At 38.9% G+C, this 18,273-nt stretch overlaps 1 protein-coding gene across 1 annotated transcript; it reads right to left on the reverse strand.

Moving 5' to 3' along the window:
• Window positions 1-1,214: 1,214 nt before the first annotated feature.
• Window positions 1,215-18,195, reverse strand: KIAA1143 (KIAA1143 ortholog). Its single transcript, XM_045004891.1, has 3 exons — window positions 17,995-18,195; window positions 14,590-14,740; window positions 1,215-3,339 (listed from the first exon to the last, which is right to left on the reverse strand). The coding sequence occupies exons 1-3, from the start codon at window positions 18,100-18,102 to the stop codon at window positions 3,125-3,127; spliced, it is 474 nt and encodes a 157-aa protein (XP_044860826.1). The 5' UTR covers window positions 18,103-18,195; the 3' UTR covers window positions 1,215-3,124.
• Window positions 18,196-18,273: the final 78 nt, after the last annotated feature.

Here is an 18,273-nt window from a genome sequence, read left to right on the forward strand (position 1 = left end):
TCTTAGAGTAAAGGAAAGAATTTGGGATTCTACATTTACATTTCCTTTCCCTGATATGTTGCCTCAAGACCAGCATGTACTTTCATTGTTATTTTCTCACTAAACTGGCAAGCCCACTTCAATTTAATTGCATTTTAGTGGCCTGTGCATCTATTACTGTACCAACTGAGTAGGGTTTGATGACTCAAAAATACTACTTAATACTTCAAAATAATTCTTCTCAAACTTACAAATTTCTTTCACTACACAATAAGCAGTTCTATTTAAGTGTATTTATTCACTGTGCTCAAACAACTTATGAGTTATTTTGAACATGCAGAATCAGCTGTAGGTTTGTGGGGCTCTTTGTAATTTTTAGGTAAATCCAAATTCCCTCTGATCCCTTGGCAAGCATTTATCTCCTGATAACCATGTCCCTGGAATTGCCTTGCAGCTAATGTGAAGAGCGTTCAGGCTGTATGAGAAAGATGTAAAGAGTATTTTTAAACTGACAAATAGGTCCATAAAAGTTTAAATATGCACTGCTGTACTCACAGATTAACTCATTCTTTCAAAGGGGTTTTAGTGAGTTAGAGCAGTGGTTCTCAACCAGGGATACATGTACCCCTGAGGATACACAGAAGTCTCCAGGGGGTACATCAACTCATCTAGATATTTCCTGGTTTTACAATAGGCTATATAAAATGCACTAGTGAAGTCAGTACAAACTGAAATTTCATACAGACAATGACATTTACACTGCTCTATATACTATACACTGAAATGTAAGTACAATATTTATATTCCAATTGCTTTACAGGCAGTCCTCAGCTTTATGATCAACTTATGATGAACGGCACTTATGACATTTCTGAATGAATACCTTCATTTGATCTACAACAATTGGTTTCGACTTATGATGCTCGGTCCTGCAATGGAGTATTCTGTGGTTCCAAGCTATGATGTTTCGACTTGCAATGCAATTTTTAGGAACCAATTGTGTTGTAAGTCCAAGGACTGCCTGCATTTTATAATTATATGATAAAAATGGGAAAGTAAGCCAATTTTTCAGTAATAGTGTACTGTGACACTTTTGTATTTCTCTGTCTGATTTTGTAAGCAAATAGTTTTTAAGTGAGGTGAAACTTGGGAGTACACAGGACAAATCAAGACTCCTAAAAGGGTACAATAGTCTGGACAGATTGAGAGCCATTGAGTTAAAGAATTTATTTTTGCAGTCCAAGAAAATATATGTTGAAATGTTCATGGCAACATGCTGTAGATATTCCAAACAAGATTTTTCATTATGTTTTCCAAAAAACTGGACTCAAATGAGTTTTTAGTGCACATAATTAACTAGTTGCAACACATAACTTACCAACTATTTGCTGTGATTTTCTTTGATATATGTTCTAAACATGGCCAGAAAACATATTTAGAAAAATTCAAACCAAATCCATAAATGCACTAGTGACATTCCCATTTAAATTACATATATTAGAAAATATTGTTTTAAGATGTCATTGGTACTGGGATCACTGCAGGTGTTGTATGGCAACATAAAATTTCATGATGGGCATATTCACTGATTTAGAGTGTAAATGGCTTCAAATCAGATGGATTAGATAACCGTGTCACCTACTGAAATAATATAAATATATTCTGACCACTTATAAAACATGCACAAAAGATAAAATTCTTTATCACACATTTAATGTTTTAATACCAATATTAACAGAGTTAAACTAAAAATAGCTGTCTCACACAGCAACTTTAGATCAGCTCCTTAATGAAGCTCTGCATTCCCATTCATTTCACATGTTCTGTCACATAACCAAGGAAATGGGGTCCTGGTCTCTTATCCTATAATTCTGCAGCAGTCTATGATCAGCTCCTGGTCACATATAATTACAGAACATACAATACGTCCAAACAGTTTCAAAGGACATAGTATTTTCAAGAGGATTTTGTTGTTGTTGGAAACCACATCAGCTCTCAACATTATCTTGAATCTTAGCAAGTCCTTTTTGTCTAAGCCATTGAAGAATGGTCACTTTCATCTGCTGTACGTGACAGTAGAAGAGTTCACAAATTAGATATTGTCCCAGCTATACAACTTCATGACTTATTTTATCTCATACTATAGAATCAGCAGCTTTCCACAACAGTTCCTGCTTACAATGTTTCTACTCTAAACAAACAGTTTTCTATAGCTTAAAAGTGAAATGAAATATTTTACAAGCTGTCTGAGATCCCAAATAATCATGAATACATAGATGTAATTACAAAAAAAAATACTTTCCATCCAGTTTTTTTATGCATAGCCCATCACCATGGTATCCAAAATGGACTAAATGGCTTTCCCTACATAATCTCCAAGTTCACAGTTCAGAGATTTCTTTCCTGTGCAATATCTGATGCAATCACTAAGGATCCAATCCTGTAACTCTTATTCACAGAGCAATTCCACTGAAGTCAGTGCTTGCAGGCTTCATCTGCATCCACTGAGGGCAGCAGTCAAAATTCTCATGGCTTTACTAGGTGCTGAGTCAAACACATAAGGACTACAAGACACAGACCCAATTATTCAGCCCATACATATGGGGAGCAGGGGGAGGGGAGGGAGAATTTCAAGTTGTACCTGAGTAAAGGTCAAAGATTTTAGCCCCCAAGTTTTTATACTGTTTTGACTGTTAGGGAGGTCAGCTCTAACAGAACAAAAATATACAACTATAAACTCCGGTCTTTGGCCTCTCAGTAAACAGAAAAAAAAATTTAAATGGGGGAAATGATTTTAAAATATTTTGTTTGCAAATGTATTAATAAGTTTTACATGTACACAAGTATTTTGCTAATATATGGGATCTTAAACAGCCATATGTATGGGTTTTATTTTGCACTCACATTTAAGTTCTCTTTTAAAAATACAGTCCAAAATACTGTGCATGCAGTACCATCTGAACTGAAAAATTAGGGCTTGACTCTCACCTCATACCAGTTCTATATGGTCTTCCTCTGACATCAGTAGATTTACCCCAGAGTAAAAGGAGAAGCAGGCCCTAAGTCTCCACCTAAAAGAGGGACCTCATTTTTGCTCTAATGCTTGTAAGGGAAAGTATGCAAAACATAAAAACATGCACAACTCTTAATCATCATTTTCTTCATCATCAAATGAGAGAAGGCTGCTATTTTTAATTTGTTTAGCTGCATTCTGAGGGGGTGTTGAGTCCCTCTTAGTTTTCTTTGATTCTTTTTTCTTCTTACTTGAACTTGCAGTCAGGCCCGAAAATTTCTCTTCTGATGAACGCTTACTTGGCTTCTTGAACACAATTTTTCCATCATCAGGCTCTGGTTCTTCATCTATAACAAAAAGATAGAAAAATCAAGATTTCCTTTTATATGTTCATACATACTGAACTTCACTTTTCCTCAGCTAAAATCAGCATGAGAAGACCTCTGAAATAATAATAAAAAAAATCACCAAAATAAAGTGTCCCATTTCCTGTTTACTATAAAGTCATCATGGAGTAATTTCCTTGATGCACACATCTGGTTGCTCTGTGGAGTGCATCCATATATCTGTTTGACCCATTTCTTCTCCCACGGTAGCATGGCTTCTGTGGATGTTGTCAGAGTTATAAGGAGAAGAGAGAGCATGCTGCAGAGCTAGAAACAATCTCTTGCAAACAACCTATATATGTAGCTCCATCTACGTGCAAAAGTAGAGAGCAATTGTGCCTTTAACTTCTCAGCCTTCATTTCACCCTTTGATGGTGATAATACATCCTCAGTAATGTCTCATCAAGCTCTCTGAAGGGCTACATATGGTAAATTTATCTTAGTGGCAAAGGGTAGATGATGTGCATATACTTCCATAAACTATGTCCAAATGCTGCTTTGAGATTAAAACCCCCAAACCTTGACATTACTTCTTTTGCAAACAACTTCATAAGGTCTCTTTACACTGGAGGTAAATGCATAAAGTATCTGCATGGTCACCACACTGGATCCTGAAAATGTGTGAGGATTAATGAATTCTGCTCATCTACCTGTGCTAACGAAGATAAGAATTTGAAATGAAAGATATTCTGGGATTACCAAAATGGGGGAGAACAACTGCTGCATGAATGTACCATCTTGTTTTGATAAATGTAAAACCACCGTTATGAATTAGAAGCAAAGCCTCAGGCTGCAGTGGCTTACAACTGAAACGATTTATAGACAAAAGGACATTCATGAATCAGAGATTCTGCTGTGCACATTTTTCTTAAGTACAATAATTTGTTTTAAAATCAATTGTGCAATAGAAACTTCCTGATGACATAACAGCGGTGTTTGACAAGGTTGTGGTTTATTGATCCCCATTTAATAACATACTCTGTGCCCTTTTACCACCATTATCATGAGGTTTATTATACAGAGGAGGTGCATTGTAACTTTTCAGTTACAGAAAGCCTTGTGAAATCTTATTTGAAACTGACCAAGATCGTTTAAGGTGCATGCTAAGACTGTAAAAACTGTTACATTGTTTATATTATAGTAATACTTTTAGGATCCAAATAACTCAGATATGCATCCACAGAGCAGGTCAGACAACACCACTGTTTTAGTAATTTATGAGTAATAGAGGAAACATCACCTAAAAAACCCCCAAAACTCTCTCACCTTAACAAATCTTCTCCAGGAGCAAACATAACCTTTAAAGGACTAGGAATTCCAATCCTGCCAATGACTTATACTGGAGCAGGTATTACAGGCATAATACTGTTCACAAAATCAATCAACTCAGCAGCTTCTTGGTTTTGGAAGAAGAGTAAACTTGTGCACTGTAAAATGTAATGGTGGTTCCCATTAATAAAAATTATAGCCAAAGAAAAGCCCTCCAGTAACTTAATATCAAAAGTAAATGTGAATAAGATATGATTTTTATAGTAATATATGTATGTTTATTAGCAGGCCTATTGTGAATTATACATAAGATGAGTTTGTTGTTCATGCATCCTATTGTTTATTAATTTGTCCTGTATTTAATATACAAAAATAAACTTAAGAAGCGTTCACTCTTTGGCTCTGGAATGGATGGAAAAGATTTGTTAGGTTTTCACCAAAAATACACCCCATCCTTGACTACCAAAATATCATCACATTTGAATGTTGATACAAGAGACTTAAAAACATTTCCGATGCCCCATCTCTCTATTTTTTAGATTTTGCTCTCAGAGGTTTAATAATTAAACAATTCCCTTTATTGAGTATTTTTTTTGTATTTGTCAAACATTGAGCTTTAGTCTATTTGGAAAAACGGCTTTGGTTTAACAAGATCTACTATTTCTGTGGCATGTGACCAAAAAACCCCCACCACAATTACACACCTGATTAACTTTATACATGTGAGTACACCCAATTACCAAGTTTTTGTAAGATCAAGGCCTCTATGCATACCACCATCAATATATGTCAATTCAGCTTTGGGAATAGGATTCACTAATAAATTGCTGCTGCAAAAGCAAAGGAGCAGCACAAAATCTGCTTTGCTCAGTCCTACAAACACAGTGATTACTGCATTTCTGTGGAGTGACAGTTTTTTTTTTTAAATAAGAACCAATAATTTGTCCGTCATAATATAAACAACAGATTAATCAAATCAAGTCTGGGACTAAAAAGCCTTGAGAGTTTTTCTGGTCATTTCTACATTTCTTCACTGTATTCTGTGTGCATAAATTGGCAGAATAAGTTTTAGCACATAGCCTAACCCAGAGTCTGAACACAAAGGAATGGAGTGAATGTACATAATAAGGATAGGGTTGTGGAGGGACAACTCCATTAGCATTTTTTTTTAAGTGGCTGAATAGTATCTCACTTGAAAGCTTGCATCTCTCACCAACAAAAGATATTACCTCACCCACCTTGTCTGACTACTTAATAACATCATTCAAGGAGTCAGCATAAACCACATATGATAGTTTCAGTCTGACTAGTTCCCAATGGGGAAATTCTAGAAGAATAAACATAGCAAAGGTATGTAGTCTAGTACAGAAGCATGGTGGGTCAGACGTTCCAAGTTCTATTACTAGCTCTTCTTTCTGTTGACCTGATGTGTGACCTGGGACCAGCCAATTCACCTCTTTGTTTGTTTCCCCATGTATAAAGTGGAGAAACTGGTCAGAGGTCTTTGTAACCTGGTTTGAGGTCTTTATAAGGAAGGGTATGATAGAGATAGGGCAGAGGATCAGGGCAACAGCAACATTGTAATTTCCTTAGCACTGGCTTTCAAGGACTGAACACTGTTTATGGAGTATTCAGAAGTAGCTGGATAGATTTTAGATTTCTGCCTGGGAAGACATTATCAAGTTTTTCTTAGATGTTCAAGGACACTCTTTCCAGCAGGAGGAAAAAAAAAAAAAAGACCAATTTCAGGCAGCCCTATATTCTCACTTAAAATATGTCAGTAATGTTAGACAGAGAGAATGAATCAGGTGAGGAAATATGGCAAATATGGTCTTACCTAAGAAATCTGTGGAAAGAGTGAGAACAGGAAAATGAGATCTTAAATCAAATTTATCTAAAATGTTTAAGGAAAGCAGTGTTGATTTGTTAACGTCTGCCAAGAATGCCTTCTTTCAGCTAGTAATAAACTTCATCTCATCCTTTCTCAGATTACATTGGACTGATTAGTCATAGAATCATAGAATTCAAGATCAGAAGGGACCATTATGATCATCTAGTCTGACCTCCCGCAAGATGCAGGCCACATAAGCCGATCCACCCACTCCTGAACTAATTCTCTCCCTTGACTCTGCTGTTGAATGCTCCAAATCATGATTTAAAGACTTCAAGTAGCAGATAATCCACCAGCAAGCGACCCCTGCCCCATGCTTCGGAGGAAGGCGAAAAACCTCCAAGGCCACTGCCAATCTACCCTGGAGGAAAATTCCTTCCCGACCCCAAATATGGCGATCAGCTGAACCCCGAGCATGCGGACAAGACTCTCCAGCTAGACCCTCTGGAAAAGGCTAACAATATCCCAACATTGACCCTTTGTACTAATTACCAGTGTGGCACGTTATTGACCTCTTGACTAAACCCGTTATCCTATCATACCATCCCCTCCATAAACTTATCCAGCTTAATCTTAAAGTCATGGAGGTCCTTCGCCCCCACTGTTTCCCTCGGTAGGCTGTTCCAGAATTGCACTCCTCTGATGGTTAGAAACCTTCGTCTAATTTCAAGCCTAAATTTCCTGACTGACAATTTATATCCGTTTGTCCTCGTGTCCACATTAGCACTGAGCTGAAATAATTCCTCTCCTTCCCTAGCATTTATCCCTCTGATATATTTAAAGAGTGCAATCATATCTCCTCTTATCCTTCTTTTGGTTAAGGAAAACAAACCGAGCTCCTCAAGTCTCCTTTCATACGACAGGCTTTCCATTCCTCGGATCATTCTAGTGGCCCTTCTTTGAACCCGTTCCAGTTTGAAGTCTTGCTTGCCTTTTATATTTGTGTTGATGACCTCCAGAAATTGATAAAAATGTGTCCTGGAAAGGGTCAGTGAAAAACTTAAAGAATCAACCTCAGCGTTGGAAGTTCTTAAACCAAAACCCGATAAAAGCCAACACCAGGACTACAAATCAGGGAAAGTGGGATTTCTGACAATGTACTGAAAGAGTTGAAGACAGCAGAAAAGTGAGCAGACAAGCAAATGTAAGAATGCAAAATATAATGTAAAGCATTACTTCTGAAAACAAGGACTAAACTGCATTAACAGGCTCTTTTAAAAGCACTGTATGACTTTAGCCATAGTTTCTTTTACCTGAATCCCAAATCCATAATTTGAAAGATTAAGAGGGCTGCATTCAAAAACTGATCTAAAATTCTAACTTTAAAAAAAAGTCATCTTCTAAAAAATGTGGATTACCTTTTTGTTACAAGTCACACCTTACAAGATAACTATAACTAAAAGACTGGGGCCAGAGTGGAAAACAGCATTTTTCTCTAGTTTGCTTACTTTTTGTTTGACAGCAACTTGTGTAGTCAGTTTCACCAGTTTTCCTGTAAAGTCAATTTCTATTTACATGGGTCAGTCACACAGCAACAGAAGACACAAACGCCAGAAAAAGCTCACAGGGGCTCAAGGTCACATGTAATACATAAAACTCTCATAAATGTGATTGGACGTCAAGTTGTAAGTGTCCCTTTAATGACAATGACTAAAGAGGTTTTGTAGCAGCCTGATGAATTTCTCAATTGTTGCATGACTCTGAAAGTTTGGATACAACTGTTTTATAACTGATTAATATACTCTTATCACAGCTTTCTCACTTAGCCCAAAAGTACTCTTCAGCTTTCTCCCTCCATCTCCGTACCTGCCTCACTAACCATTTATTACAGGAATTCTCCAAACCACTGTTTTTAACTCTGTGATATTTGATGTTCCTCACATAATCAGCCTCATTCATTTAAAGAGATAATCTATATGAAGTGAAATGTTACTGCAAACTTTTGATGTACTTTTGGAAATCAAAATTGACGTTTAATACAAGGTTTTGGAAACAGCTAAAATCAAGGCCACTTACTAAGGCTATAGACCAGCTAACCAGCAGCTTGACCTCTAGAAGTGCTAAAATAGCTCCTTCAGACAAGAAAGGAGCTCTCTCTGATGCACCCACAAGAGATCAGGCAGAATTCCCTCCCACCCCCCGAAGCAAAATGAACAAGCCTGGAATTTTCAATCCATATGTTAGCTGTGTGTTCCAGTTTTGGAAAGTAGCGAACAGCAAGGACCAAAATATCTGAATCAGGGGACCTAATTACTACAGTTCCTTTGCACTGAGATACACAGATCATATTGGCACATACACCATGCAGAAGCTTCCTTGTGAGTACTGTACAAGCCTTAGGCTTCTTTAGCACCTCTGCAGGTGATGGACTTCACTGCTTCACCATTAGAAAAGCTTTCAGCAAGAGCGTGTGTGCTGGGGTGTGCTTCTGCACTCTCAGCTGCATATTCACAGAGTAATTTTACCAAGTGCCTGCTTGTTGCCTGCCATGTTTCTAAACATTTTCCATGGAGGAGCAGGGTGTCTACCTGTCATCTGGTAACTCCTGTATCCAACCTTACATCCTGTCTGGCACTTTCTGCAGTTTTCAGAGTTACTGGAGTATCTGTCAAAAACGCTGATTTATAGAATTAGCTTTGTCAAATCCTTTTAGGGCCTGCCTCAAGTACTTAGCAGCCAAGTCATTGAATGTGTGAAATTTTCTGTAGCCGTGACTTGTGTGACAGCCACAGCATCTCTGATGTACACTGTGGTTTCTTGTTGCATGCTCTCAACTCGTGGATTCTTTCAGCTTGAAGCCTTAATTCAGCTTTGTCGGTTCTCATTGTTCCATCAGCGTGGAAGAGGGACACAGGCACAGGTCCTATTGGGCAACTAAGAACAGTTGCCATTGAAATATCATCCCTGCATTTGCTAAGGACAGGGCTCTGTGGAAAGCAATTTGTGGACTGACAGCTGCAATGATTGTCCCTCCTTTGCTAGACTAAATGTCAGATTTCTTGGCTGGACTAAAGAAGGTACAGGGGGAGGGATAGCTCAGTGGTTTGAACATTGGCCTGCAAAACCCAGGGTTGAGAGTTCAACTGGGGCAAAAATCTATCTGGGGATTGGTCCTGCTTTGAGCAGGGGGTTGGATTAGATGACGTCCTGAGGTTCCTTCCAATCCTGATATTCTATTCTATAATATTAAGATACTTCAAATGAGTAAGGACACCTGCTTCTAAGTTTTGGTCCTCTGCATATATCAGAAGGTCTCAGAGACCAGACGAACTAGAAAAGCACCAGAAAAATAAATTCTAGCGCAGGGGTAAGCAACCTATGACACGTGTGCCGAAGGCGGCATGTAAGCTGATTTTCAGTGGCACTCACACTGCCCGGGTCCTGGCCACTTAATTTTAAATTAAGCTTCTTAAACATTTTTAAAACCTTATTTACTTTACATACAACAATAGTTTAGTTCTAAATTATAGACTTATAGAAAGAGACCTTCTAAAAACGTTAAAATGTATTATGGGCACACAAAACCTTAAATTAGAGTGATTAAATGAAGATTCGGCACACCACTTCTGAAACATTGCAAACCCCTGTTCTAGCGATTATAATGAATGCAGGGACAAGGTATCTTGTATCAATTACCATTTTTACTTTTCTGCAATCTTATTTTTCATGAAGTCATTTGTATTACTATTGACCCTACAATAATTCTTTTCAGAATGCTGCATGAAAGAAAATTTAAGCAAAAAGATTGTTGGGAAATAAATAGCAACTTTTTAAAAACCTCTAGCAAGTCCTCCATGGATAAAATGATTTCAGTAGAGAAGATTATGTATAAAGGTTAATCATAGCTAAAGTGCTCACCATGACTGTATTTCCAAAAAGCCAATGTAAGAGCATTACTAAATTTTGCTGCCTTGGAAGGAGGCTAAGTGAAGCTGGAACATTAAATCAGCTATTTTTTCCAGATTAATGCAAGAGTATAGTTCATCAGTTTAAGAAAAAGCCAGTCACAGGGAGGACTGTGGCTTGAAATAAAAGGTACAGTCTTGTCAAACTGGTTAGTGAACAAAGCTGTGTAGGGAGGAATGTAAATGTGGTTTAGAAAATCCCAGAATAATCTCGCAATCTGATGTCTATGAGAATGAAGAATCACTGTGGCCATATTAAATGAGAAGGCAGAACATCAAACCTGGATATTTTAGGTACTTTTGAATACTTTCAACAATACCCTGAGTATAGATCAGCCCCCATCCACATCTGGTTGTTGGGCATAGGTTGCTTGGAACCTGTTTGCCTTTGTTCTGATCCTGATATGGTAAAATGGAATGTTAAGTCTGGCATTTTCTTCCTCCATCTCCATTCAGTCTTCATATGAATACAAGTTAATGAACTGCCTGTGTGATATATAATTACATTCATTCCACTGTCAACTCAGAGGTTGACAACTTCAAAAATAAAATGTAAGAAATAAGAAATTACTCTACAACAATCTTTTCATGATACTTTGCTATTTTTAAACATGAAAAGTAACTGGCAAAAACCACAAACACAATATTCAAAACCTCTAATAAAGAGTGGAGCTAGCCAGCTGTACCTACCAATGGTTAACAGAGACCTGAGTTTGAATCCTTGTAACTGGAAATGAGGTTGACAGGGTAAAGATGATCAAAGAGAGCTGCAGTACCATCACACCACAGCCATCTACATGGCAGTAGAAACTTTCACATGTGGCCCTTTCACGCAGAAATCTCCTAGCACAGAAGCAAATGCTAACACTTGTGTTGTTTGCTCCCACTGTTAACACAAGTCAACAGAACAAAGGCAGGAGATGAACCCATTGATATTAACTGCATCGGCTGTCAAGCAAAGGTCAGCAGCCTAAGAGAATGCAATGTCTAGGCAAGAGAACAGCAGTCATCATCGAGAAGTGTCTCAGAGCCCCTGATTGTAACTAGTATGTGGTCCCTTGCAACAGTAGTTCTAAAGCCCAAGTTGCTACTATTGGCCATATCACAAAAATCTACACAATTTGCCACAACTGATAGCCATTACTCAAAAGGCTTAGGACTGAAGATAAATGCAGAGGTGCTAAAGCTCAGGAGTAAGCTACAGTGGCAAAACTGTACAGGTGCATTTGCATATCATCTCACTGACCCTATTTATGAAAGATGTTACTTGTATTCCACATAGATTATTATTCTACCCATTAGAGCAGATCAGTTCAGATTTGTTTTTAATAGTGTGGACCACCTCCCTTTCCATATATGATTATGCAGATCACTTCCCCTTCACAGTGATTAACTGAGATTCCTGTGGCTGCTATATGAATTGTTTACATGGAAAAGTAATACCTGAAAAACCATTTAATGTATTTTTCACCGTGGTTGAGGTTTTTGACATGCTGGAAAAAAAATCCACTTATCTGAAGAACCCCTGAAACCTTTACAAAATGAAACACAAAGCACGTTATGCTTGAGTAACAAATATCTTTATGAATAAGCATAAACCTGTTCACAGTCTCAGAAATGAAGAATTTGCAATTCTGTAAATAGAGTTCTCCCCCCGCCTCCAGTCTACTAACTGATAAGGCCCACCATTTTTTTGTATTTTCTTTTTAATAGAGATAAGCAGCAAATAATGTTTTCCCAAGTTAAGTACTTAGCCTGTTATGAAGATCAGACCAACACAATCCTGAAGCTCTACTAATAAACTTTCATTGCTTTACTGGCTGGACAGGAATGAAAAATCTTTAAAAAACTGGCAGAATTCTGGATTCAATTGTCTTCTCTTCTGTGATTTTACTTCTATAATTTCCCACAATTTTGCTGCAAATAACTATGACACAACCTCCTTCACAAGCACAAATTTTGACTACAAAAACTGTATCTTCTATTTTAAATGGTAGAAAAGAAAGAAGGAACTCAAGATTTCATTCCAGCAGCTAAATTTCAGCTTTTCTGTTTTGGGCTCAATTTTTAGCCTTTGTATTAGAGGGGAGGGAGGAAGGAAAACATACTGGAAAAAACAGGCAAAAATTCCTAGCTTCTCTGGATCATTTTTTCCCCCCTTGGGCAGTTCTAGTTCTTGATTGTTAAGAGATTTCTACTCAGACAGCAATGTCATCATCTGGTAAACCGTCAAAGCCTCCAAAACCTCCTTCAATTCCTTTTATAAGTTTAGAACTTCTCAAAATAGTCGCTTGTTGGGTAACTGCATGCTATGTGTGACCAAGTCCTTTTCATGCTCTCTTCTAGTTTCAGTTTACTTAGTAAAGCCACAAACTTTGAGAGCTCCATCATCATCTGTGAAGCTGTGGCATCACTTTAAAAAAAAAAAAAACACCACACACCCCCGAAGCAGCTATCATTGTGAAGGAATTTCTGAACTTCCACAGTGTTTTTTAGAAATGTGTTCAGGGTTGACAATGTTTGAATATTATTCTGAACACCCATACAATCAACCTTCTAAGATAACTGCACTCATTAAATTGTTTCATTTCATATTACTTACATTGTCCAATAAATTAGAGAGACCTCCCCCATTGTCATTTTCTTCTTTGCATTCCTGAATGGCTTTTTCAACAACTTGGATACAATTTTCTATAGCTGCCTTTACAGACATAGAATCAAAAGCAGCATTAAGTAGGAACATATTTTCCTGTACTTGTTTGTTGCCATTACTGAATGATTTCTCATGTTCAATCAACAAGCTTGCATTTGAGTCACTGGATTCCTTTAGTTGCTCCTTTAATTTTCCACTATTTTATCACTTGCAGCATCTTGTAGTGTACATATGAGTTAAGATCTGTTTGGAGGAGTATATTTAGGGCGAAATTAATTTTTTAGATAGCTCATTTGAGCTACATTCACAATAATGTTTGGGTCAGATTACAATTTTCTTATTAAATTCAAATCTGCCTTTTGGTTTATTCTAAAAACGGAACATTTGATCTTAAGCAGTCTGAAGAAAATGATTTTCTGTACTCTGGGAGGAAAACAAATCTTTTCTATCCTGACAGACAACTCTTGTCAAGGTTTACATTTTATTAAAGAAGAATTTTATTTTATTTACTTCAATATATTCAATTGCTTGTTTGCTCACTCTTTTTTCAATTTTAAGCCTGTTGAATGGATAATTCATTCAGATACTTGTTAGTCACTATACATTAAATTACTAATATGTAGTACCGATCAGCTTTCACATTTCCTGGTGTTAGAAAGAGAAACTAGCACCAGGTGAATTCAACATTGTGGAAGTTGAAAAAGATGATGAACCACCCAGTTCTATAGAGAACCATGCAAACAGATGTCCTGCCTACCTCCAGAAGCCTCCAGATTCTAACAACCCAAATCCCCACTAGCAGTTCAAATCTGCACCAATGACAGTTGATTCCACACACTAGCTATATCTTTCTTTTCCATCACCTGTAACTCTATTGAGACCTCTTCCCTAGGCTTCTAGAGAGTTCTGTAACTTTCTTATTGTTTCTAGTAAGTTTAACAGGCATAACAAGGGATACGCTCATCACTTTTTTTTTTAGCATTGTAGGATAGTTAAGTTTTCATTCACAGCTTTAAATTAGACCCTAATGTTTTGAGGATCATATATTTTAAAGTTTCATCTATGTTCATTTAAAAATGTCAGAATGGCACCAAAATTGAAAAAAATGTTAAACCAAACACCACTGAGCTTGTTATTCATTAAGGGAAGGGGAGAGGGAACCAAAAATGACTTTCACAAAACCACGGTATTTTTTAGCTTATTGCTATTTCACAGCTGGAACCACAGAGCCAGGATTGCTATTTCACAGCTGGAACCACTAGTCAGGTCTCTGGAGATCATAGGCAAGTGCTATGTGAACTACAGAGCTCAGCCTGGGAACCACTGGAGCAATTTATTTAAATGAGGAATTGTGAATGAGAGGTAATAGGAAACTGTAGAAAATTACTCTTACATCTGCAAGCCTATTCCTTTATTTGCTTACTGTCTCTTTGTTTTGGGCTATATAAAACAAAAGATTAATATTCTAAAATTCATTAGGTCTTAGTACTTACCTGATTTTGAAGCATCTTTGATCTCCTGTTTAATTTTCATCACTTCTTCTGGGGTCAGGTCCCCTTTTTTCAGTACCACCACTTGGGGTTGTTCATCCTCTTTGTCACTGCCACTCTCACAATCTTCCTCAGGAGCTGGGAGCTGCTCTCTCTAGATGAGAGACAGAAAAAAAAGCAACTCTGATCATCATATCAAATCAACTCTTGTGGTAAGGTCAGTTAGGAGAGAGATTTGGCCATCAGTGTCAACCTCTCTCAACAAGGACTGCCCAAATAGCCCAAAGTTATAGTCAAATCATCCAAGAGAACAGGAGACACACTAATCAGCATGACATCAAGCTCAGAACCACATTACTTGCCTTTCAATCATGTAGCACAGTGGTCCCCAACCTTTTCGGCTGGCGGGTGCCTGCCGAAGGACCACTGTGGCTGTGGAGCACCCGCCGAAATGCCGCCGAATTTCAGCAGCGACGTCTCTCGATGACGTCGCTTGCCATTGACAAGCGACGTCATCGAGAGGCGTCCCCGCGGAAATTCGGGAGCGACGCCTCTCGATGACGTCACTTGTCGACGGCAGGCGGCATCATCGAGAGGCGTCCCCGCCAAAATGCCGCTGCGGCATTTCGGCGGGTGCTCTGCCGGGGGCCAGGATGCGGGCGCATTAAGATGTCCCCACGGGCGCCATGGTGCCCGCGGGCACTGCATTGGGGACTCCTGATGTAGCACATCATCACAGAAGTATTTATGTTAATGTTTGATTTAAAAAAACCCAAAAAACATTATTGTAACATTTTGCCCTTTTCCATTATTTGTAATACCCTCTTAAGACCTAAAGAGATTCCTTTCCGTAGCAATGCTCTCCATTTTCTATTGAGCAAATATTAACATTTTCAGTTAGCCGTGTTGATCGGAGTTTATCTCCCCCCTTTGGTTGCTTACTTTTTTAGAATAATCAGTAATATCAGCCTTTACAACAGCAAAGCTCCAGAAACAGCTCTTTTTGGTTAACATGCTCACTCCACTGGCAAATTTTGCAAAAGCAGACTACAGTAAAGCAGGTAGGGTAGTAGCTTTTTTTATATTATATATATAAAAAACATAAATTACAATACTGGATTTTAAAATATTGTTTAGAAGCTAAAGGAGAAAACTATCAACTTTTTTATATGAAATTATTTTTCTTAACGTTAAAAGTAACATCTCAGATTACTATTTTTCTCTAATCATTCAGTATGAAGAAATATCTTCCTAGTTTGTTTACTTTAGGTCTTATCCTGTACTACTAAAGTAAATTGGAATTGTTGTTCATTAACTTTAATATTAGTAGGATCAGGCTCTTTATGCATTTGACAGCACTTTAGGCACACACAGTATCCCTGTGTGTGTTTAAAGAACATCAGCAGGGATTTCAGGTCAGGTATAGTATCTGAAATAACTTTATAACTGGGCAGTCAAGTACTTTAGGAGGCTGACTCAGTTTGGCCAGGTTACTTCCTTTCTTCTCTTCCCTCAAGGTTCATTTGGGCCCAAACACATGCACCTACGAGCCAGGTGTTACTACTAAAGGCCATTATCAATCAGAAGCTGGAAGAGTCTGAGCTGCAATCTTTTAGCCCACTAAGGTAACAGGAAATTGTATATATTGGATAAAGAGGCAAACAGAAGTGAGAGTGCAAGTACTGTCTTCGTTACTATCCTTGAGTCTAGGTGTTAGTGATGACAACTTTGCTATGTGTGTTGTTTTTTTTATTACTGTTCTGGTCTTTTCCCAAAAATCTGGAGTAGAGTAGAATATATGAGATGCTCTATAGACAGTCGTTTTATTCTGTTTTTACAGTAGCCTAGAACAATAGGTCCATGACTAAGATTTCTAGGTGCTATGATAATACAAATGCTAAATAATATTTACTCAGTTAATTAGAGCACTTGTGGGATACTTAACAAGCTAGTGCCTGATCAGGCCCTTAGATGCAATTAACTCAGTTTTTCACTTGTCTGATGACAGTACCACTATAAGTAAAAATTACTCAAGTCCTCACTTTAAACGGGATAGATTCTGGACAACACAGTAAGGGGAGAGAGAGAAGAAGCTCATTTGGGGCAAGATTCTTTCCCCCTTAAACAGGATAGAAAAATAGAGGGAGAGGACCATTTTTGTTTTAAGAAGTAGAGAGAGTTTGTGTTATAAGCTTCAGGGCAGTTTGGAAGGCTGCTTTAAATTATGCACACACTTTTAAAAATAACAGTATTAATTGACAGCATTTACTTGAAACAGTGACTTAAAAGTAATTTCAGATTTAAAAATCTTATTCAAGTTAATATTTAAAAGCAAATTTACACAAGTTAAGAAGGAAGGTACTGTACATCTGGGGTCAGGCTTGGGTTATGAGGGATTTCAAATGCCAGTTACAAATTAATAAGATATATACATAGTACATAACCAGCATAGACCCAGATTGGGGTGCGGGAGTTTTTGAAATGTCAATGAATACGTGATCTCAGGTACGCCACCCACAGAATATATTTAGAGTCCAAGTCTACATCTGCTTGTGTCCCTCTTGCCCACTTGTGATTTTCTAGGCAGTTTCCCATTTTAAAAGGCATTTACTTATCTCTGCTAGTGTGAGCAACCCACACAAATAAATAGGACTAACTGACTCTGTAAGGTGAATAGTGAAACTGACTACACAGTGTTTTAATGCACAATGTAAACAAATGAAAAACAGGGGAAATGATTAAGAAAAATGATCTTAGGAATCGCCTAACAGAATTGTTAACTGTTTTAAGTTGAGTATTCCTTTAAAAACTCCCTATTACACACCTTAGGGCTTGAAGGTGACCAGTTTCTGTTGATTATTTTTTTTTAAAAGAACTTTATTCACTTGCTCAGTGCAACTGGCTATTGATGCAAGAGGGGAAAGGACAGCCCTGGTGACAGCTCCTGGCTCTGAAATAAACCTTGACTTCAACTGGTTTCCCGGGGCCTCCGAGGTCTGAGGGAAGCTCCCTTCGATCTAACGTGACGGGATCTTGTCCTACAGCAGCGCAGGGCTGGCAGCAGGCCATGGGGTCAGGCCCTTCAGGACACGTGTCCACGGGGGCTGAGGAGACACGTCTCCCTGCTGAGTGGGGAGCCCTGCGCGGCTGCTGCCGCCACCTCTGCCCAGGCCGCGGCGGGGGCGGCTCCGGTCACACACGGGGCAGCGGGACTCTGGCTTTGCGACCGCCAGGCTCGGGGCGGGGGTCTCCCCCACAGGCCGGGGGTGGGGAGGGTTGGGGCAGCTCCCAGCGCACAGGGGAGACGGCTATGCTCGCCCGCGGCTCACTTAGTCTCCAGGGAGCCCATCCCCGGGTCTCGGCAGCGGGGCGGGCTCTGACCGGGCCCCCCGAGGGGCAGCTTATTACCTTGGTCTCCACCGTGGGCCCCTCCCGATACCCGACCTGCCTCTTGAGGCGGCTCAGGAAGGCGGGCTCGGCCGGCGGCACGTACGAGACCTGCGTCTTTTTGCTCATGGCTGCCAGAGGAACAGGCGGCAGCGGCGGTGAGAGCAACGACGCATTTCCGCCCGGGCCCGGAACAGGCGGACGCGACGCTTCCCCCCGTCACGTGACAGAGGCTGGCTGTACAGACACAGACACACACCAATGGCCGCCCCCGTGATGACTTCACAGCGGGAGACACTC

This window comes from Mauremys mutica, chromosome 2 (assembly GCF_020497125.1).
Source record: "Mauremys mutica isolate MM-2020 ecotype Southern chromosome 2, ASM2049712v1, whole genome shotgun sequence".
In the NCBI taxonomy this organism is placed as follows: domain Eukaryota; kingdom Metazoa; phylum Chordata; order Testudines; family Geoemydidae; genus Mauremys; species Mauremys mutica.